This window comes from Pseudomassariella vexata, assembly GCF_002105095.1.
Source record: "Pseudomassariella vexata strain CBS 129021 chromosome Unknown BCR38scaffold_4, whole genome shotgun sequence".
Classification (NCBI taxonomy): domain Eukaryota; kingdom Fungi; phylum Ascomycota; class Sordariomycetes; order Amphisphaeriales; family Pseudomassariaceae; genus Pseudomassariella; species Pseudomassariella vexata.
Genome location: NW_024467959.1, coordinates 1,984,342 through 2,005,042, shown reverse-complemented (window position 1 = coordinate 2,005,042; position 20,701 = coordinate 1,984,342). Strand labels below are relative to the sequence as shown.

General features: G+C 49.6%; 3 protein-coding genes across 3 annotated transcripts; 2 read left to right on the top strand and 1 right to left on the bottom strand.

Annotated features, from left to right (window-relative positions):
• Positions 1-1,761: 1,761 nt before the first annotated feature.
• BCR38DRAFT_159540 (uncharacterized protein) lies at positions 1,762-2,800 on the bottom strand. Its single transcript, XM_040853769.1, has 3 exons — positions 2,663-2,800; positions 1,919-2,581; positions 1,762-1,867 (listed from the first exon to the last, which is right to left on the bottom strand). The coding sequence occupies exons 1-2, from the start codon at positions 2,669-2,671 to the stop codon at positions 2,093-2,095; spliced, it is 498 nt and encodes a 165-aa protein (XP_040718143.1). The 5' UTR covers positions 2,672-2,800; the 3' UTR covers positions 1,762-1,867; positions 1,919-2,092.
• Positions 2,801-2,951: 151 nt separating this feature from the next.
• Positions 2,952-4,282, top strand: BCR38DRAFT_427315 (uncharacterized protein). The gene is made up of 2 exons (XM_040859830.1): positions 2,952-3,227; positions 3,286-4,282. Exons 1-2 carry the CDS (start codon positions 3,002-3,004, stop codon positions 4,059-4,061), a joined length of 1,002 nt encoding a protein of 333 aa, XP_040718142.1. The 5' UTR covers positions 2,952-3,001; the 3' UTR covers positions 4,062-4,282.
• A 5,797-nt stretch (positions 4,283-10,079) lies between these two features.
• Positions 10,080-19,860, top strand: BCR38DRAFT_407490 (uncharacterized protein; the record flags this gene model as incomplete). Its single annotated transcript, XM_040858173.1, has 4 exons — positions 10,080-10,362; positions 10,456-16,433; positions 16,575-18,429; positions 18,557-19,860. 4 exons carry the CDS (start codon positions 10,080-10,082, stop codon positions 19,858-19,860), a joined length of 9,420 nt encoding a protein of 3,139 aa, XP_040718141.1.
• Positions 19,861-20,701: the final 841 nt, after the last annotated feature.

Here is a 20,701-nt window from a genome sequence, read left to right as displayed (position 1 = left end):
CTGGCCCTAGGTAGCCGCAGGTGGCCATGTTCGCAAGCGTATTCCGGTCTAATCTGGGTTCGTCAAGCATTGTGGGTTCAAGGCTGCAATGCATGTCGGCATTCGCGGCAGTGCATGAATGCCGAAGGCCCCAAGGTCCACGAGCCTGGGCCTCGAAGTGTAAGAGACAGCAATGATTTCTCGAGAATGTACTGCGTCTCGTGATTGTTCCGTGATGCCGCTGCCGACCTGGTGCCTACTACTTGGATGGTGCTACTAGTCCAGTGCGCAGCATGCCTCTTACGTTACTCACCATTGATTTCATGCCGATATAGTTTACAACGTCTATTGCACTATCTGACGTTTACACCTATCGATGATATCTAGTTGTGTGTTTCCGCAGCTGCTCCTTCACTGGGCGGAATCTCTAGCGATGACAGGTCTAAGGTTAGGTCCTCGACCTATATTTCTCAACGGCAATCTCAATGCGAAGCTCGGGTTTGATTTTGTATGTGCCGTTTTTGGAAACTTATGATCGTCCTCTTGGATCTTCAAGCCCTTCACAGAACAAACCGACGGGTCGGCGCCATGCTTCTACAGCTAGGCCGCCTTTTTGTAGTCGAAGCTGCGCTATTCTCTAACGGCAAGATCGAATGGCGTACGCGCTGGTTTATCCTTCAAGTTGATGCCGTCCGGCGGTTCTCCAACATGGTACGTACCATATTAACAGGCTAGGGCTTGACAGCAATATGCAGCGATGATTGTCCCAGCTTCTCACAGTCAGAAAACCATGGCCCGATATCATTATCGATGAAGAACTTGACCTTCTGTTTATTATCCCCGACCATAGTGGTCCCTCAGTGTCTTTGCGATGTCCTCGTAGCCCCAGAGAACCGCGAAACTCAAGGCGTCAATCATCCACAGCAATCGATGTTGTTGATGTTATAATACTCAATATTCGGTGAACGTGTTTGACAGTGTTTCAATGTCCTAGGTCAGGCAGCGAGTGTTGCCCGATACATAATGGGGACTGTAATCCCCAGCTGTCAATAGTTTCACAACCTCAAGGTGGCCGTTCATGGCCGCCAGATGAACGGCAGTGTGCAACTAAACCGGATGGTCCACACCGAAATAGGTATTCCAGATCAGGTTCGCAGCATCTATCGCCTTTGCGGCTGTCGGTGATGAAGACTTATTTCTAGAGAATATCCCAAAGAGCACAGCAGGTCGTTGCCGGCGCGGGCACACCCACTGAGTCATCGAGGTGGTATTTGGCACCATACCAGAAGATCTCGGCTAGCAATGGGATATTGGCCCGGGCTTGGGTCTGGTCTTGTTTGTCGATCACAATCTCTGAAGCCATTTCGCTGTTTTGGGGCTGTTGGTTATTCAAGATTTGCGGGCTTGAAAGGATATAAAATCCCACGGTGTTGGCTATCGGAGTCACTGCATTCATGAGATGTCACTGAAGGAGACTGCGGGACGCTTTTGAGTGACATACTTTTGGATATCCTTTGTCATTCCCTTATATATCGGATTCATTGTTGGCACCTAGGATAGAACGTAGGTTCAGGGATAAAAGCTTCAATGGCAAGGGTGATACTTGGTCGGTTGAGCTCATGCATGCAAAAGTCGCAGCGCCCTCAAAACTGTTCCATTATTGGTTTCAAGATAGCGGCTTGGTCTTCCACCAGAAGACGCCACCAGCAGTATTACCCAGAATATTTGGCTCGTGATATCCGCAAAGTTGCACGACCTCTCAAGACCTAATCATCCACCTGGGCATACTTGGAGAGTTGCGCATGGGGTGTCTAAGACCAATACCCGTCCTCTATCCCGGAATCAAAACGCGAGCGCATGGCTTCTCTATGCTCCCAGAGGGTGAAATCTGCTCAAAATTGTTAGACAATTCTCAGGCCATTGCCGGTAGAATAATCACCTGGAGTGAATCCCCATGCCCGTGGCTTCTACACTTGGGTGTTTGAACTTCCAAACCGCCGCTGAGACCTCATCATCAATGCTGCATTACATCGTGATCCTTGTGTCGTGGCACTACGGTGGATACAACGCGGCTCGCGTTCCTGTCGGTTCGATGTAATCGGCAGGTCCTCGTTTAGTCCGTCGGAACCCTGGGATCGTACACCTCATACCCCTCATCCTCGGTATCACTCTCATCCGCATCCCCCAAAATCTTCTTTTCTACCTCTTTCGTACCCCCTCCCTCATCGCTCGCTCTCCCCGCAGGTGCAAAAGCACTCTTAAATCCACTTTTCTTGAACCCGCCCTTTTTGAATCCACCAGCAGCACCATTTCCCGCACCCGTGTTCGCATTATTCGCGTTCGCACCCCCGGCATCGCCGAGCTTAATACTAATAATGCCGTCGGCCTTCTGCTCCGTCTTTCGTGCTCGCGCGGCGGCGGTCGGGTCCTTGACCATCTGCTTCATGTCCTTCATGCGCTGGCGGTGGGTGTGGTCGTAGCTGGAAAGGTGGGCCTCGTAGTCGTTCATGCGGCTGTAGCCTTTGGAGCAGAGGTCACAGTAGAAGGATTGCAGAGCTGCGCGGGCCGAGGCCGTTTGCGCGGAGGGCAGGGTTTGGTGGCGCTGTTTGGGGACAGGTTTGAGGTTAGCCGGCATTCAGGAAGAGTTGGCAGGAAGGGGATTGTCGGCAGAAGAAAGACTTACTGGAGGCATCTTGACTTGAATCTGTGAAATGGATGTACCAAGGCAAGGTGTAGAAGATGGGAAGCTTTGGGCGTGATGAAGTTGCGATAGAGCTACGTGAGGATCGTCGCGAGATCGTCGCGAAATCGGCTGTTGTGGTGGAGTTGGGGGATCTGATTAATTCCAGTGCGGGCATTGGCAGGAACAAGCCGAAGCTTGGACATTTGGGTCCTGCAGTACACGTCATGTTGCATTGGCACAGCTCAGTAGAATCTGGGGAATAATTTTTGGAAAACACCAAAACGTTGTTCAATACTAGGCACAATTTAGAGTTGAGAGCTTTCTCAGCGACCACTCAAGATGTTTGAGCACACGCTGAGCCACAAGGCGTCTCAGGAGACGTTCATATCTCTCATGCAGCTTGACCCGTCACCTATGGAGAGTCCCTATACTGAGAAGGACCTCCCACCACTACCCGAGGACCTGGACTCTTCGACGGAAAGGCTCAAATCGCAAGATACTTCGCCCAACTCTTCCTCATATCTCTTGGGTCTCAGCGGCAGCGGCCGTGGGCCCGTGTACTACCGTAAACATGCCATATGGTAGAAATTCCATTCAGACTGCATTACTCACCCCACTCGCAGTAACCCGCATACAACGCTACTCAAGCTACACCTTCACCTTCTTCGCCGGCCTACACTTCACCAGCACCTCCCTAATACCCCTGCTCTACCAATCCGTCCCGTACTCCGAACCTTTCCTCCTCATGGCCCGCGAACTCTACCAAACGCCCCTCACCGAGCCGCTCCTTGTCGCCCTCCCCGTCGCCGCACACGTCGCATCCGGTATCGCCTTGCGCCTGACCCGCCGATCGCAGAACCTCACACGCTATGGCGGCGCTACGCCGGGGATGTACGCTCTGCACCGTTCCAAAACTTCTTCGACTTCTAGCTCCAAGGCGGGGTCCAGGATATGGCCGCTGCTCAGCTACACCGCCGCAAGTGGATACTTCTTCGTGGTGGTGCTAGCGTCGCATGTGGGGATGAACCGGGTGCTGCCTCTGCTTGCGGAGGGAGATAGTTCGAATATCGGCCTACAATTTGTTTCACACGCGTTCGCGCGCCATGAAGTCATACCTTGGATTGCGTATACCTTGTTGCTTGGGGTCGGGGTCGGACATATGGTTTGGGGATGGGCGAAGTGGTGGAATGTTGCGCCGCCGATGAACTGGAGGAGGACAACGATGGATAAAAGACTGAGGAAGAGAAGGAGTAGGATGTGGTGGGGGATTAATGGCTCGATGGCTTTGGTTGTGGGAGTGTGGGCTGCTGGCGGTCTGGGGGTTGTTGCGAGAGCTGGGGCAGCCGGCGGTTGGTTGGGGAGTGTATATGATGCTGTATACGCTCGCTGGGGGCAATAGACCGCATTATGTACATGAATAACGCGCTTATGTATCACATGGGATATGCCTGGGAATGATTAGATAGAGGTCAAAGGTAGCATGGAAAAGCATAGCGGGCGCCGAGAGTCGGGGAGGGCATGTTTGCATTTGTTACGCAGGTCCGTTTCGCGCTTCCGGGAAACATTCTCCTCACCTCGAACATACAAACATTGTTTTTGTGCTCAAGTATTCTTTCCAAGAGTTTTGAATCCATTTATTGTTTCTTCGGCCTGTCGAATTGGGCAGGGCAATTTATTTCGCGATAGGCAATTACGGTGCGGCCGGCACCCTTGCGTCTCTCAACAACTTGATGCTTCCCTTGGAACCCGATCGTATTATCACATTCTCTGAATTTCTGCTTTCACCGCAGTTTTACTAAGAGTTTGACAAGTACGCGAATGACGAATTTTACTCAAGAAGGTGCATTCATCCCAGTACCGGCACGCGATGCCTCCTGTGCACCCACCCATCCAATCAAGCTGTCGTAAATACTCTTGCGACTGCAGAATTCTGCTCTCCTCAAATTTCCATCGCCAATTCTAGCCAGAACCCCAAGACAATACCTCTTAACTCCTCCCCTCAAGCTCCACAAGGGTCCGCGAGAACATCTTGGTTGGATCCAATATCTCATCACCTGACCTCAGTGTACCCAAGATGTGCACCGAATACACCATTTATCACATCTGCCCCCAGTGCCAGAAGTGTGTCTGGGAACACCAAATCTACCTCCGCCTCTGCCATGCGGCAAATGGTAAGCTGGGGTCCTGCCCGGATGGGATGCACACGCATGGACGGAGCGAGCGAATGCCCGAGCCGTGCGGGTGCTGTAAGTGGTTGACGTGGCGGCAGAGAAGGGCGAATATGGTGGGTGTGGACTTTTGGGGTGGTAATCATCGAAAGGTTGGGCAGCGGAAGGCTTGGTAGGGCAAGGGGAGCAGCAGTGAAGCCTGGGCCTGTTTGTTATTCTTTTCGTTTCCAGCAGGAATTCCAGCAGGAAAGGGGGCTGCATTACGGAATATCGTGATTAGGCCTTCGATGATGGACGTGTCGCCATGCATCAAGGAAATGTAGCCGATTTTGACTGTTTAGGGGTGTAGGGAAATTAGATACATCAAACTACAAAACAACCCTCAGAGTTACCGTTAAGAGACTACTAGTAATAGTGACTTTGGTGCTTTAAGTATATCTGATACATCCTCCATGATTCCTTGGCCTGTTCGCTGTCCGATGATAATTGTTATATCATGGAGGATTGTGATGTTGATTTAGCTAAGTTAACCTCCGTCAGGTGTAACGGTAGAATGTTACCTATCTAACTAGTGTACATTGTTACGGAGTAACTAGGGCTCCGCCAGTGGACTGTGTGCCACTAGTTCTCTGTTATTATATAGACTCAAGTAATGACGTGCCTAACTTCGGGTCCGAGAACTAGTCTGACTCACTGCTTGGCGTACCCGAAGATGGATTCAGTTATCGACCTAGTCATCGTAACCCAGGCCCTTATTCTTAACTTTGGGGTTTTCTTCGATTCTTTTTCGGATGTGACTGAAATAGGGGGCACCAGTCTATCATCTTAGGTTAGAATTATATGGTCTTCAACTACTAAGATCTTAGAGGCTTTTATTCGAGTTTACCCACGGGATATGTTATATCCTACAAAGTTAACTTGTTTTTAGTAGAACTAGCTTTTCTCTAAATTTACGATTATGCGATTTTCAAGTCATCACTGGGCCCGGAATCTTTACCAGCGGGTTACCCTGCTGAGGAACTGCGGGCTAGATTACCACCAGTGGTAGATCATTGTTTACTTGGCCTGCTTGTGGGCTGTTACTCACATGGCAGCTCTCAACGTCTTGTGGAATCATCTAAGTCTCCATCCAGGCATATCACGCCCGTATCTGTTTCATACTAGCCCTCATTACGCTCTTGATTGCTCTGGTGCCCGCTTGAGTTTTGAACGGGCACAAAAGAGGTTCTTGGAAGCAGTGCGTCCGACATCCTTCGCCATCTTTTATTTCAATCTTCCTTCTAATCTCAAGTAGTGTACTTGATGTGCCCGGCGCGTCTCGTCAGCAAACCAGCCAGCTCGTAGTAGCCCAATTTCCTTATAGCTTCGTCTTATACGTATAATCGCGCGAGGTTCACAACCACATTCATACGCGTACCTGTTATAGCCTTTTCATGATAAAATGATATCCGCCTTGTATCTTATTACCGATGGATTGTGCAGATTCAGCGTAACCTCGTAGCCCGACAATTGAGGCCAATTTTGGACATAGATTCAGATATGGACCAGGTCGTAATGTAGGAGCCAGTTTGGCGGCCACAGTACTAGAAGACCGTAGCGATCTTTACTCCAGCATCTCTGGCAACTCTGTTTTGACATCGCGGCGGGGTCTGTTATATTACCAGGTACCGCCAACAAATCACTTTCTTGTTTATTTGTGTAGATTTAGGTTCCTCTATAGGAAAGCATTGATTGTTGTTCCTAAAGTTGGTATCGGCTTACAGAGCTGCCTGAGACTGGTAACCAAGGTAGTGTGGTTACCTGAGCTGCAAGTTTCAGGGTGTAACACTGCTTGTAGTTGAGACATGAATGAGTATCGCAGTCCGGATGTTTTGCTAAACACGAATGTAACCCCTGTTAGTAGCTAAAGTTCTAGCTTATTCCGTTCGCCAGTAGACCATCACTAGTTCTTTCGCAGCTATATATTCTACCGAACTTCTGCAATGTTATGTGTATAGTTCCTTCGTCCGATTCATCTTTAATAATTGTCTTATTTATGATTTACGTACTTGCGAATGAACATGTGTCTGTCGATGGAGAGATATCGAGTGTCCTATACCCTGTTGAATTTGGCACCTGAGGGATGAGGAGTGGAGATTTGATATATGAAGCAGGCACTCGGTCAGAAGCTTCATATCGGGGATTTAGTCCTGCCGAGCACTACTGCGGATCATGTGTGAATCCGTATTGAGAAAAACAGCTATTATGTTTGCATGTCGGTTCTATTACTGTGTCTACCTAAGGGATATATCTGTACTAATTAAGATAAGTAGCTCAACCTTGGACTATAACTGGCTGAACAGATTAGCGGGGAAAGAGACAGAATACTACACGTCAATCATGAATTATACTTAATCTAATAACGTGGTAGAAGCAATAGTATCTGGAGGATTCTCGTCGCAACTGGTGAGTCCGACAAGCAATGCTGTCGTATTTCGTGTCGTGACTTAATCGATAGTGGAGGGTAATTATCTGAAAGCTTCTGAATTATCCTAACCACTTTTCTCAAGTTACTAGACACTGGCATATCTTTGAAACTCCATTGTGGCCGCCTCAAGACATGCTCAATAACTAACTAGCAAATAACATTAGGGTTTACATCCTGAGGGATTCAGTCCTCTGGTGATGACTCTGCGTGGATAGTGTATTGATTGGTGTGTCTGCTCTATGCGTTGCATTATATTGGTTACTAGAAGTGCTATGTAGAAAGCTATGTCTGCGGAGGGTGTGAGGGGTTTGACCCCACTAACTACACTTGCCGCTACACCGCCTTCGGCCTAGGACATAACTGTGGTGCTCAATCCCACATATTCTATACGTCCTGCCCTTATTCTTATGAAGCTAGGGACCATCCATCGCGGGAGTGTTTCAACATAGATATATTAACCGGAGCGGCTCCGTAAGCCTATGTCGGGTAGCGATCTTCAATATCCTATGCTAGATGCCAGCTAGCTTGGCCTAATGCAGACTTGCAACCCTTCTTATTCTTATTCTGATGGGCTTTCTGACAATCTTGCCTGTAATACTGTGGTTCCAACAGTATCGATTGACGGCTTGCAATCCTAATTAATCACTGAGACCAGCTTGCAAATTATATAAGCAAGAGAGTTATATTGGTAATGATGATGATGATGTTGGGACTAATTCCCAAAGGCTGCAGCTCCTGAAGGGCTACCTCTGGGCAGTTGGCCCAAGCGCTGTACCCTGAACCCAGCCGGTGTCCCCGGGGCATGGAACAGTGTCATGTTTTCAGGAGGCCTACCATTTATTCATACTGCATTAGGCAGTGTAACCAGATAGTCGTAGTCAAAGTCGCACCACGGGGTTACCGCATTAATACAATCAGCAAGACCACTCACGAGCAAACGCAACATAATCGTCAAATTAAACCAAAGGCTGGGTTAAGCGTTTGGAGTAAACTACCGAGATATAAGCTGGATCACTTGAGTATTGCCACGTAAGAGTCGGACCGAAGTGTATAAGGGGAAGCTAGGGAAGTGCAGCCGAGTCTCTGGTATGCAAGCAACCAGAACTTTTGGTATTGGGACACTCAGATACTTGAACGAGGAAGAGATCAGCTACTTTGACGCACCCTCTTCCGACCCCCTGCCCTCTACACTCCCCTCCTTGCCAGTCCTTTTTATCTCTGAACGGGTTGGCTAGTCATAGTATTAGATTTCTAGCTCCCATGGCATCGAGTCTCTTGTACCGCAGCATCACACATCTCTCTACAACTGGTAAGCTAGGCTGATATTGACATCACTGGCGCCTGGATTGGTGACTATGGACGGACTAGGGTCTAGAGCTTAATGAAGCGTGGCCAGCTTTTGATTGCCACTTTGTAGCCATGCCGTGGCTAATGAACACCATACGTGCTGATGAGAACAAACATTTGAAGCAGCTGACCTGGTATCCCTAAGCAGAACGAGGACTAGTTGTCTCACAAGTCCGATCATGTCTCATCCCGTTGGCAAGCCCCCTCACGGACACAGACGCATCCGGCCATCAACAGTCATTCCACAAAGCTAACGCAATCCAATTTTATAAGCGCAAGTATGACGAAGTCAATGATAATCCCAATCGACTCGCTCAAACCCATCAAGGCAACCGCCAGGCATGCCCTTGAACAGCAACTAGGCAACTTCTAACCATCTTTGTACTCATGAAACCTCCAGAGATTAGGGGTTTAGTATTGGTATTCCTCAAGCACGATATTCAGCATTGAGGACCTGGTGTCACGTTTAATTATAAACATTAACTTACCGCAGGCGACCTCGAGAAGGGGCGAGGACCTAAGGACACGGATATTGAGATTGCAAACGGAGACCCAAGATCTGAATACCTTAAGATTGCTATGCTAGTCTTGTAGGCTCAATGGACTGGAACTGGTAATTATATGGAAAGTTACGGAAGATAGCGACTTGGCCTGGCAAGATGTTTTAGTCACTTGTAGTGCCGCAGAGATTCTGCACTTAAGACGTTGTCTTTGACCTGAAGTTTGCTCCTCTCACTCTAACATAAAACCCTTTAATGGATGTTATGCAGGATCCCGGATGTTATTCACTTCCTTCGCAAACACTCACTTTGAACACCTCAAGAGTTGCTATTGGCTTAACTGTGCTAATCAAACGGGCATCTTCTATTTGCAATGGACTGAAGCCTTATGTTTTAAACCCACTACTTCCGTATAAATTTTGCATCTGCTTCTGAGACTTCTCTTATGGGTATGCTCATTTCTATGATTTCCAACATTTGATAGCTGTCTGCTTCACAACTCTTACACTCCAGTCGCTTAGCCATCTCGTGTCTTCGCTCTTTCCAGACGGTAACACGCCCGCCGTGTCACTAACCCAGGTATGTCATGTCTCATTAGCATAGAAAATCAGTAGCTTTTCTCATCCTCCTTTTTTACTTCTTGCCAGTCTATCCATCTGTAATTACCACAAGACTCTATCCTAAAATAACTGCTTTCCATATCTGCTAAATTGTGCTAAATTGAAGAACATAGTTGAATCAGACCTCATACGAACCAGCCTCGTGTGGTTCTTGCGACTCGGTGCTTGAATTTGGAGCTGAATGCTGCGTAAGGCAAGCCAACGAAAATCTAATCTGAGCCTCATCTCCACATTCTTCTTCCTTTGTTCCTTCCTTCCTAGCAGAATCTACGGTCTTCTCATCGAACCCCTCTTCCCGGCCTTCGATCAGAAAGCATGCCTTCAACCATTCCGATAAGTCAGGATGCTTTCATGTATCAGGTTCATCATATCTTCTTGCCACCAAAGCTTCCGCAGAAAGACGACTTCGATGCCTCGCATGAGCAGGAATTATTGAAGAATGTCCTCAGTGCCATGGAGACATTCAAGGGCTACATAGACCATTCCCCAAATTTTGAAGCCGCCATTGGCATGGTTCGGACTATGATTCGTAGCAGACAAGGTGGTTTCCTCAGCACCGAGTTCGTCAATTCTGTCTTGCTGAACATGAAAGATGGTGGTAAGTTCGAACTATTTTCAACCCCTTGTACAACAGGTCCACAAAGACTTCCTGCCTTGACCGCCGTTCTGAACATATACTGACAGAGCATAGATTGTCTAGGATTCTGCGTCAGAAGCCAGAACTTTGGGCTGTTGTTGACTAGGGTTGAAGAGGTTGTTCGCTTCGAGGGATTTGAACTCCTCGCCTCAAACTCTCAAGTTATCGGGTGCAAGGGGAGACTGCGACGAACATTTCCAAACACCTGCGTTGAGCTCAGCTTTCGCAGGTTCAAGGACCCTTCCTTTCCGGAAATGCTGGCCGATCTCATCGTCGAGCTGGACCGCACAACACATCCAAGCTGCCGTCCCAAAGCAGCGAAGGCAAAAAAAGCACAAGACGAGGTGCGCGAAACGGTGAATCCAAATCTCCTTTTCATGGTGAACGGCATTCTTCGTGGTCTGGGGGACGGGTGCGCATATAAGCAGATCCTTAAGCATAGCCGCGAGGAGACTCTTTATCACGATTCTAAGGTCGGCTGGCACAGATCGGCTTGTTGGCTTTTTCTTCGCGTCTCACTTCAGCTTGCACTCGACAGAGAAGAGACAGACCAGAGCCTGTTCAAGGAGCTCATGGCTTTTCTCATGGGTACATTGCTTGAGCAGGGCATATCTATGAATTTGCCCAGTCATCTGTTGCATTGCATGCTGGCCAAAGTCAATCGTCGTCATCTGAAGTTGCTTAACGTCCTCGGTTCAGAATCCAAGCCTCGATGGGTGTCCTATACTTTGGACATGATGCAGCGAGCCAGCTCGAGATTGCAAGAGACCTGGTCACTCATTCAAAAGGACAATATACGACCGATCAAACTTTCCAAGCTAGAGAAAGTTCAATTTGACGAGGATACTCGCTTAAGCTTAGCCAACTTGAAGCCGTATCTCGACGGGGTATCTGATCCCAAACGTTGTACATCATCACGGGCCCCGAGCGATCGGAACGGCGGATTTGCTTTTAGCAGAGCACGTGTCGACTGCCTTCCTAGCCCTTCGTTTGACGGTGAACCTAGCATTTACCTTCAGTTGATTGATTTTGAGAATTGGGTCTCCGAGAGCCTGCAGACGTGGTTAACCAGCCACGCTAGCTCAAGGTCAACGTGGAAAGACCTGTCCGGCCTGTTGGAGAACTATCACTCAGCGGCATCAAAGGCTTACGACAAGAATCCAATCAACCTTTCGCATATGTGGTTGACCAGCATGGAATTGTGGGTCGCCGTCGATGCGTCTGTCGTTTCACGGTGCGGTCTCCTACACGACTACAAAATTGGGTTCCCAATCGGTTTACTGGAGCCATTGACTTTAGTGACTAAGGATCAAATGACACGTCTTCGGAAAGTCGAAGAGTACCTGTCTCGACGAGACGGTCAGGCAAAGCACAACTACCCACAGGCATTTGAGGGATTCGGCCGTCCTGACGCATTCGCCGCACGCTTCTACAAGGGTTCCGAAGAACACCGGGCCCTCCACGAGAAGATCCTACAGTCGGCCAAAAAGGCCCGATTGGAGAAGCTCCAAGAGCTGGAGTCGAAGAAGCGGACATACAATGACTTGAAGGCTCGCCATAGTTGCACAACGCATGATCAACATGAAGTGGAAATGTATTTGGGATGGGAGCAACAATGTCTGGCCAGCTGCTCAAAGTGCCGGCTTCAACATGAAATGTGCAGCATGAAGATCTCTGTCCACGAGTGGCCATTGCCTGACCAACAAAATGAAGCAGAGGCTGTCGTTTTTGAGCTACAAGTCCCTGATTTCATTGCTTGCTGGCGACGAATAACACTGAAGCTGCTCATTGACATGCTTAAAGACCGCGATTTGTCTCTATCGGGAAATGGCAATGTTTACTATGCCGTGGAACATAGTGATCTTGCTCCCTTTGTATCCAACGCAAGCAATAGCAGACTCCAGCTAGGATCGACCGTCAAACCTTTTACGGTTGCTCATTACCGCAATCTACTGGTGTCCGAAGCTGATAGGAGCAAAGTCTGCCAGAACCACGGCTGTCAGTACGAGTACTACGACACACAACATACTGAGCAAGTATCTCGGCTTTTAGGAAAGTCTGCGATTCCGCGAAAATGCTCCTTCGCACATCTTTCGAGCTTCCCTGTCCCCCAGTGGATCGGTGGGTGCGATCACACATCCAACCAGGTGGTTGCTCAGCAGTTCTTGAGTCCGCAATCCATGGTCCTAGAGGAATTCAAGGCATTTGGTCATATACGATCCGGCCCCCGTCTCCAATGGTATCAAATACTGACGCAACTCATGGTAACGTCGGTGGACTTGAACAAGGTCGAAACGGCCCTTCTGTTTCTCCAGGCCGCTTACCAGGCTGGACCTAATATTGATGGCGCACCTAGCCCCTATCGCGATTCTCACAGAGTCCTTGCTAGCAGAGAGTTTGGCCAACCCTTTCTTAGAGGCCTGTGGACTACGCTGGCACGGGTTGAGGGAAGCTGGGAGTGCGAAGTCACTCTGCTTATCCTCTCGTGCCTTTGCACCAGACTTCTGTCATGTTCGCCCATGGCTGATATCCATCGGGGGTGTTTCAAGCTTCTCGCCCGTATCAGATTGCTTTCCCGTCGCTGGGTTACGATCCTTGTGGAGAAGTGGTCTGCAAGCGCCGTAGAGGCCGATAGGAATGAACTCAACCAGCAGGGGCTCCGAATGGCGCTCGTATGTATCAGTACATACGATGTGGATCACAGAAACCTCCAGCATATTCTCTCTACCGACGAAGCGATAACTCATTTCATCGAGGTCTCTATCATCATTCATGATTCCCACAATCAGAATGGTCCTCCGCCTCCGGGATCAGCGTTAACTTTGATTGGGCTCCAATTGTGGCAGAGACTGTGCTATCGGGTGCAGAAGTTTGTCTCCGGGAGAATCGAGCGCTTGCGACATTGCCTGGACCAAGCGGTTAGGACATTCTGGCAGACATACCAGCCCGGACACGCCTCATGGTCGCTAATCGATAGCGAAACCAGAGCCCACATTCTAGTCTCGACATCATCATGCGACCTCCCCGTCAGTCTCAACCTGCTTGACGGTAGTTTGCTTGTGGATGGCCGACCGTTGTCTCGACTTCCGTCTGCATACCAAAATCATCTTACGTACTTGCAACTATTCGGAACACAAGTCATCAGCATTGTTCCGTCTGATCAGACAGGTATGGAGTTCTCGGCCACCCGAACGCAGCACGGTTGGACGGTGCACTTTGCCATGGCTCAAGGGGACTTAATCATTCGCGCACAAATCGACGACTCGATATGGGAGTTCATCCCACCCTGGAAGTTGGCCGGCGATTTCCCAACAGAGTTCACCAACTCCTATAGTCATTGGCTAAATGTTGATACCGGAATGGTGGAGTTCCGTCTGTTCGACGAGCCGTGGAAATCCGGAGACCTTTTGTGGCGCACTTATCCTATAGACGGCAGATTAGTGCTTCGGAGTGATAATTTGCGACTGATAGATCCTGAAAGCGAGACTGCGGCGATTCTCGCCGAAGCGTTTAGACCTATTGAGGACTCTGGGTTCATCAACATCTTCCTTAACACGATTTCGAACACTCTCGAGATCAATCTATGTCGATACGACCTTTCCTTTACTCTAGAAGCGAGCAGTTCCGCACTTCGCTCAAAGAATCATCGTGGCATGCTTATCGATGGAGATCAATCCCTGCAGTCTCTTATTGGATTACAAACTCGACTTATCCTTCGTCCTGAATCTCCTACGAGTAACGATATGAGGCTAGTCATAATTCCACAAGGAGCTCTGTCAAGTGAAAGTGGAAAATGGGGTCATCCAGTGACTCGCATCAACCCAATCACTTCCGCTCAGTCCTCAGTCGTGGGCTACCCTGCGGTCATACCACGTCGAAAGTACGACTTCTTTCGCGTTAATATTGCCCTAGGACAACTAGTCGATAGCGGCTCACTGCAGAGCAAATTATTACTGTGCCATATTCACGCGGCAACCTCGCACTGCCTGCCGGATCCGCTGACATGCCGAACTGGAACAGAGCAGGCGTTACGTATCCTCAGGTCGGCAGCGATGTCATCGTTTGAGAGATTGACCAACCAGGATATCACAATGCTGTCGGACATATCTTTTATGAGCCCTAGGCGCCGGTTCTACCCCGAACACTTGAGAGTCATGCAGGAGATCAAATGGAGGGCCGTGTATGATCCATTAGCGCAGAATGACGAGTTCTTTCAGGTTGTCCAAGAGATCATGCGCAAGGGTATGAGCTGTGAGATGTTTTTCCCCGACAAGAGATCTATCGAAGAGCTGAAGGGCATCGAGACGGACCTGGCGAAGAGGGCCTTAATTCGAAATTCCACCTTCCGAGTCGACGGTTTTGGAGCCGAACATCACACGTCGATACACGACAGGCACTATCGGGGCCGTGACCAAATCGAGGGCTCAGCCCTTGAGAAGCTGGAGCGTGAGGCTTATCAAATCACGAGGAACCTTGCGACCGGAAAACAGTACTTACTGGTCCAGCCGCTACTTTCTCCACAGACTCTGTATAGAGTGATGGGTAGCGAAGTTGACGGATCGACAGCTCTGTTTCCGCCGGAATCCTGCAAATTTAACCATGGTTGGCTTGATAAGCCATCAGACTCCATCGGTCGCAAGTGGTGCAGAATCCAGAAGTACTTGTCTCGCGTCGATTTGCGCAGATCAAAGTACGATTTAATTTCCTTCTTCAGTGCCCTGGTCTTTGCGGAAGAAGCAGACTTGCAGGTCATCCAGGTGCTTCTGGCGATTGCCTGCGTCCCAGCCCTTCGAACCCTGCCACAACCACAATTTGCGACCTACAAGCTCAGCGATGGTATTTACCCCCAAACATCCAAACTAAAGCAGTGTATCGAATACAAAGAGTACGACTTCACCTTATGTCCAGAGTTCCGCTTAGAACAACTCCATAGGGAGACGACAAGTAGATATCTTGCAAGACGGACCCAGGCTTGGAAAAGTAAGGTCGCGAAAGTCTCTCAAATTTTCGTCTCGCAGCTCACAAGACAATGGCAAGCACAAGTGCCGAATGAGCCGAGCGGAGAGCAGTTCACGACGTACTTTAACGTAGCAGCTGTCATGCCTGAGATACACGGATGCTTCGAGTCCTGGCATAAGAACCTCCAGCTAGAAGAGCATCTAAAAGTGATTATCTCTAACCTAGAGAAGCTCACGGTGGATCCATATGACGTTGAATCATACGTTACCACTGAAACAAGACTCGGACCCGCCGAGAGGGGCCCTGTACAGACATATATCGCGGGTTCCGACCTCTTTTCCCACGATGCGCCAACGATGAAGTGCAAAGCTCCTTCGGGATTTGAAGACTGGTGTCAACCTGCTGCCTCTGAGACGCACCCCACGAACAGCGTGACGAATAGGTCCGGGGATCAAGACGGGGGAAGCCTGGCTGATTCTTTCCAGACCGTCTTGGACACGCTTCGTGTCTGGGCAATACGAGAGTATCAACACGAGTACGTGAATTCGCTTGAAGCAAGTTCTCAAAGTCCCACCCTGGAAGCAGACCCGGGTGCTGTATTACGTAACGATAAAGATCTGCTTCGCCTAAGTCTCGAGCAACATGTGCATTACTGCTCTTCGCAGGCTGCATCGTTCCAGGCCGATCTATTCAAACACCTCCGCGGGTCGGAAGATAGTCTCGGCATTGCCTTCTCCAGCAAATGTTTCCCCAGGATCAGTCCTATCTTCCTCCTCGAGCAGCTGAACAGACACAATTGGGGGAAGCTAACGATGGCCTGGCGGCAGTGCATTGTCGAATGGGCGGTTTCGCTGACGCATCTTCAACGGGCACAGCGCATGTTGGCTACGGCTGGCAAAACCAACGAGCTCATGAAGGAGGTAAAGAACGTGGGCCATAGTTGGGACCCTATGGAATTCCCGGAGTCGCTGCTCCTCGAAGTTGAAAGCGGCCTTATGATCAGGGACGTGCAGGAGAAAATTGCGGCTCCGATGAGGAACTCGTCGGGCAATTCGTGCATGCAGCTGAATATGGTAAGTCTTGACTCACGCTCCGGTTTCCAAGTTTCGAGGTCAATTCCTCCGGCAGTATTTAATATCCTTCCAAGGAGCTAAATCATTTACCCCTTTGTCGATTAGTGATGGATATAGTATATTAACTTTAAAACTTGTCAGGGCGAAGGAAAGTCTTCAGTCATCGTTCAGATAGTGGCCGCTGTCCTTGCTAATGGAAAGCAACTTGTCCGGGTTCTCGTCGCGAAGCCCCAGTCCAAGCAGATGCGTCATATGCTGATCACTAAGCTGGGAGGGCTCTTGGATCGACAAGTCTTCTTCCTCCCCTTCTCACGATCCGTCGGCATCGATTCCCAAAAGATCCAACAGATTCAGTATACCTTGGAAACTTGTATGAAAACCGGCGGAGTACTGCTAGTTCAACCGGAGCACCTCCTATCTCTGAAGCTTATGGGAATTGAGAGTGTAGGCGCTAAAGACGAGACTGGATGTAACAGGCGTGATCTTTCGAAAGGGGCTCAGCTTATCCGGTTACAGAACTTCATGGATACCCATTCCCGCGACATCGTCGACGAGAGCGACGAGAACTTCAGCGTCAAGTTCGAGCTCGTTTACACGATCGGGACCCAGAGCGCCATTGAGATGAGTCCTGATCGCTGGATCATTATCCAGAGTGTTCTGAGTCTGGTGCAGAGATACGCCCCAGAGATCCAAAGGTCGAATCCAGGTGGAGTCGATCTAGGCAAGTCGGTCCACGGCGGTCAATTTGCAACACTGCGGCTCTTAAATAACTCTGCAACGCAATTGCTACTGCGAAAGGTTGCTCAACACATTTGCAACAATGGTCTTCACGGACTCGCCACAGGCCATCAGAAGCCAGTTATTCGACAAGCTGTCTTCACTTACATAACCGAGTTCTTGTTGACCGATGAGGCCTCGCTGGTGGAGAAAGACGAAGCCGGCTTCTTCTGCGGTACAGCCAAGAGTATATTATTGCTACTACGGGGTCTGTTTGCCGGCGGCGTGCTAGCATTTGCCTTCGGGCAGAAGCGATGGCGTGTCAACTACGGTCTGACTTCTCGAAACCCACCCACAATGCTCGCGGTCCCGTACCGAGCAAAGGACTCACCAGCTCCACGTGCCGAGTTCAGCCACCCGGACATGGTTATCATGCTCACATGCCTAAGCTACTATTACGGAGGCCTGTCTAACGACGAGCTGGATATCTGTTTCGAGCAGCTGAAGCGGTCCGATCAGGCCGAAAACGAGTTTGCTTCGTGGGCCGAAAGCTCGCCAGCGCTGCTCCCGGCTTTTCGCCAGCTAGGTGGTGTCAACCTAAAGGATCGTGAGCAATGCCTCGAGCATATATTTCCCGCCTTAAGTTATTCCAAGGTCGTTATTGATTTCTATCTCCACACTATCACGTTCCCTAAGGAAATGGTCGAGTTCCCTATGAAACTATCGGCTTCCGGGTGGGATCTGGCGAAACCCAAAGCACACGCCCTCACTGGATTCAGCGGAACGTGTGACTCGAAATATCTTCTTCCTTTAGATATCCAGCATCTCAACCTCCCTGAGCAATCCCACACAAATGCTACGGTCTTACGGTGCCTGCTGCGCCCGGAGAACCTAGTTAAGAATCTCGCTCTGGAAATCGACAGCATTTCGCTCCTAGAGGCAGTCGCCATGAACGACCCGCCCATCGATGTAATTCTCGACGTCGGTGCTCTGATCATCGAAATGAGTAACGCTGAAGTTGCGCGGAAGTGGTTGGAACTCGAGAAAGATGTAGGGAAACAGGCCACCATCTTCGTTAACGAGGAGGACGAGCTGCTTGTAGTAAACCGACAGGGCTCTGTAGAGCCATTTCTGACATCGCCGTATGCTAGACACACGGAATCCTGCCTAGTATTTCTCGACGAGGCTCATACCAGGGGTATTGACATCTCGCTCCCGGATCATTACCGGGCAGCAACGACTCTAGGTCCGCGACTGACTAAAGACAGGCTAGTTCAAGGTATGCTTACGCCCCCTTCCTCGCCGTCTTTTGTTACTCCAGCATAAAGAATATAGAGTCCTGTTGAGAGTCCATCTGGATGTGACACCAAAGTACTAGTAAGCCTATACTGACACTGCTATCGCAGCGTGTATGAGAATGAGAAAGCTCGGCAAAGGACAGTCCGTGGTGTTCTTCATCCCCCACGAGATACAAGATAAAATTAGGAGCTGCAAAGTACTATCCGCCACCAGTCCCTTAACAAAAGCTGACGTGCTCTGCTGGGCCATTTCCGAGACCTGGCACGAGACGGAACGTTCGATTCCTCTCTGGGCACTGCAGGGCCTCAAGCACCAGCGACAGGAAATTGTCTGGAATTCTAAGATCAAGGAAAAAGCCAGTCTCTCCCTCCTGACCGGTACCGACCTGGACGAGTATTTCGAAGACGAGGCGATGAGCCTTGAGCAGAGGTACAAACCGAAAAACCAGAAGACTAGCGAACTCTTCGAATCTCAGATGAAGAACCCGAAGCTAGAGTCTCGCAGGGCCCAGATCGAGCTGATCAGGGACAAGTGCGAGCGCTTCGAGGTGCTAGGCTTCAGCTCAGCCACTCTCCAAGAAGAGCAGGAGCGCGAGCTCGCGCCTGAGATTGAGCAGGAGCGTCAGATTGAGAACCCACCTTCGATGAAACCGTGTATGCACAAACTCCATCCTGAAGTCAAAGCACTGGTCCAGCAGGGAACCATACCAATCCTGGGGATGGGGGGTCTCTTACCCGCCTTCCGTTCTCTCCACAAGAGCAGCGCAGCACAGGCGGCCAACATGAACATGAGCGAGTTTGGACAAGACCTGTTAGTCACGGCTGATTTCGCCCGGACCGTTCATCTCACCTTGGGGTCCTGCTCCGACGCCTTCCATCGCTCCGTACATTGGATTCTGAGTTTGAAACAATATCCCCGAGTCCTAGTCATCCTCAGTCCATGGGAGGCAAACAAGCTATTGCCCAAGATCGAGCTCAGCAAATACGTTCATCTGCACTGCTATGCACCTCGCCCCAACATGTCATTTCCGACGTTGCAGGACCTGTCGCTATTTACGCAGCCGCCGCTCCCCCCCGGCTGGACAGCCCCTCGTCGCGCTGTCATGCAGATGTGTCTCTTCGCGGGGGAGTTATATTTTGAATCCATGCACGAATACACGGAGCTTTGTGCATATCTCGGTCTGTCCTGTGTGCCTAATGATGGCGTTTCGAGCGTCGCTGCAGACGGCTTCGTTGGTCGGGGAGGCGCAAGCCCCGAGTGCTGCTTCACGAGCAGTCCTACCATGTTCTTACGCGCGCTCATATCTAATATTCGGCGAGACCGGCAGGATATTTCTCGAACTCATGTCGGGCGAATGCTGGTGGGAGAGATTCTGACAGAAAAGGAGTTTATTGATGAGCCGCGTGGCTAATCTAATCTTTTGTTAGCGGTGTCTGGGGATATGATTCGGGGTTAGCTTGTTGCGTAGAAATATTTTATAGATACTATCTCAAGAAATTTGCTTACAGATATGATCGACAACTGGGTGCATTGGGGCAGGCATTATTTTATCCCAACGCAGAAGTACATAATGGTGTGGTTCAGCGCCTCTCGTTGATGCGATACGACACAACACGCCTCGTCTACTGTTTATTTTTATTTTCAGTTTTCCTGGCACATCCTTGCCATGTATGCCACCATTCCACGGTCTGTCTGTGAGGCAGTAAGCTGAACTAGTACTGTCTTGACCACTACCCCAAACTTTTATCCAAGACTATTTACTGCCTATCCTTTCCATGTAGACAATATCTTGCGAGTTCTGCAAGGGGCTTTCTATGTATGGTCCTCTATTATCTTTTCTGAATATTGCTTCCTAGTGACCCCGTATAATGTAATAAACCTCAGCCCGTACTTCTCAGGATGTCTCAAGCCCTTGTAAGAGTCTCCGAGGGTCACTTTGAGGAAGACTAAGGCATTGGAAGAGTCTTGTTTAGTGGCTACGGGGATGAGCTGCCGCTCTGGCTACAAGTACGCGTAGCCAAGATTCAGGGATCAATTACCAGGGAGACAAATCCACTTTCTTTCTGAGGCAGAGTCTCCTTCTTTCCCCACATCTTACATGTTGCGATGATCGGCTGAAATGTTCAGAAAATTTCGTGGCAGGGGTCTAGAGATCGGATTTGGCCTCTGTAAATTCCTTTGTGAGCCACAAGATTCTTATTCAAGTTCTACGAGGTTATATACTTAATAGTACCAAGACAGGGTTAACAGAC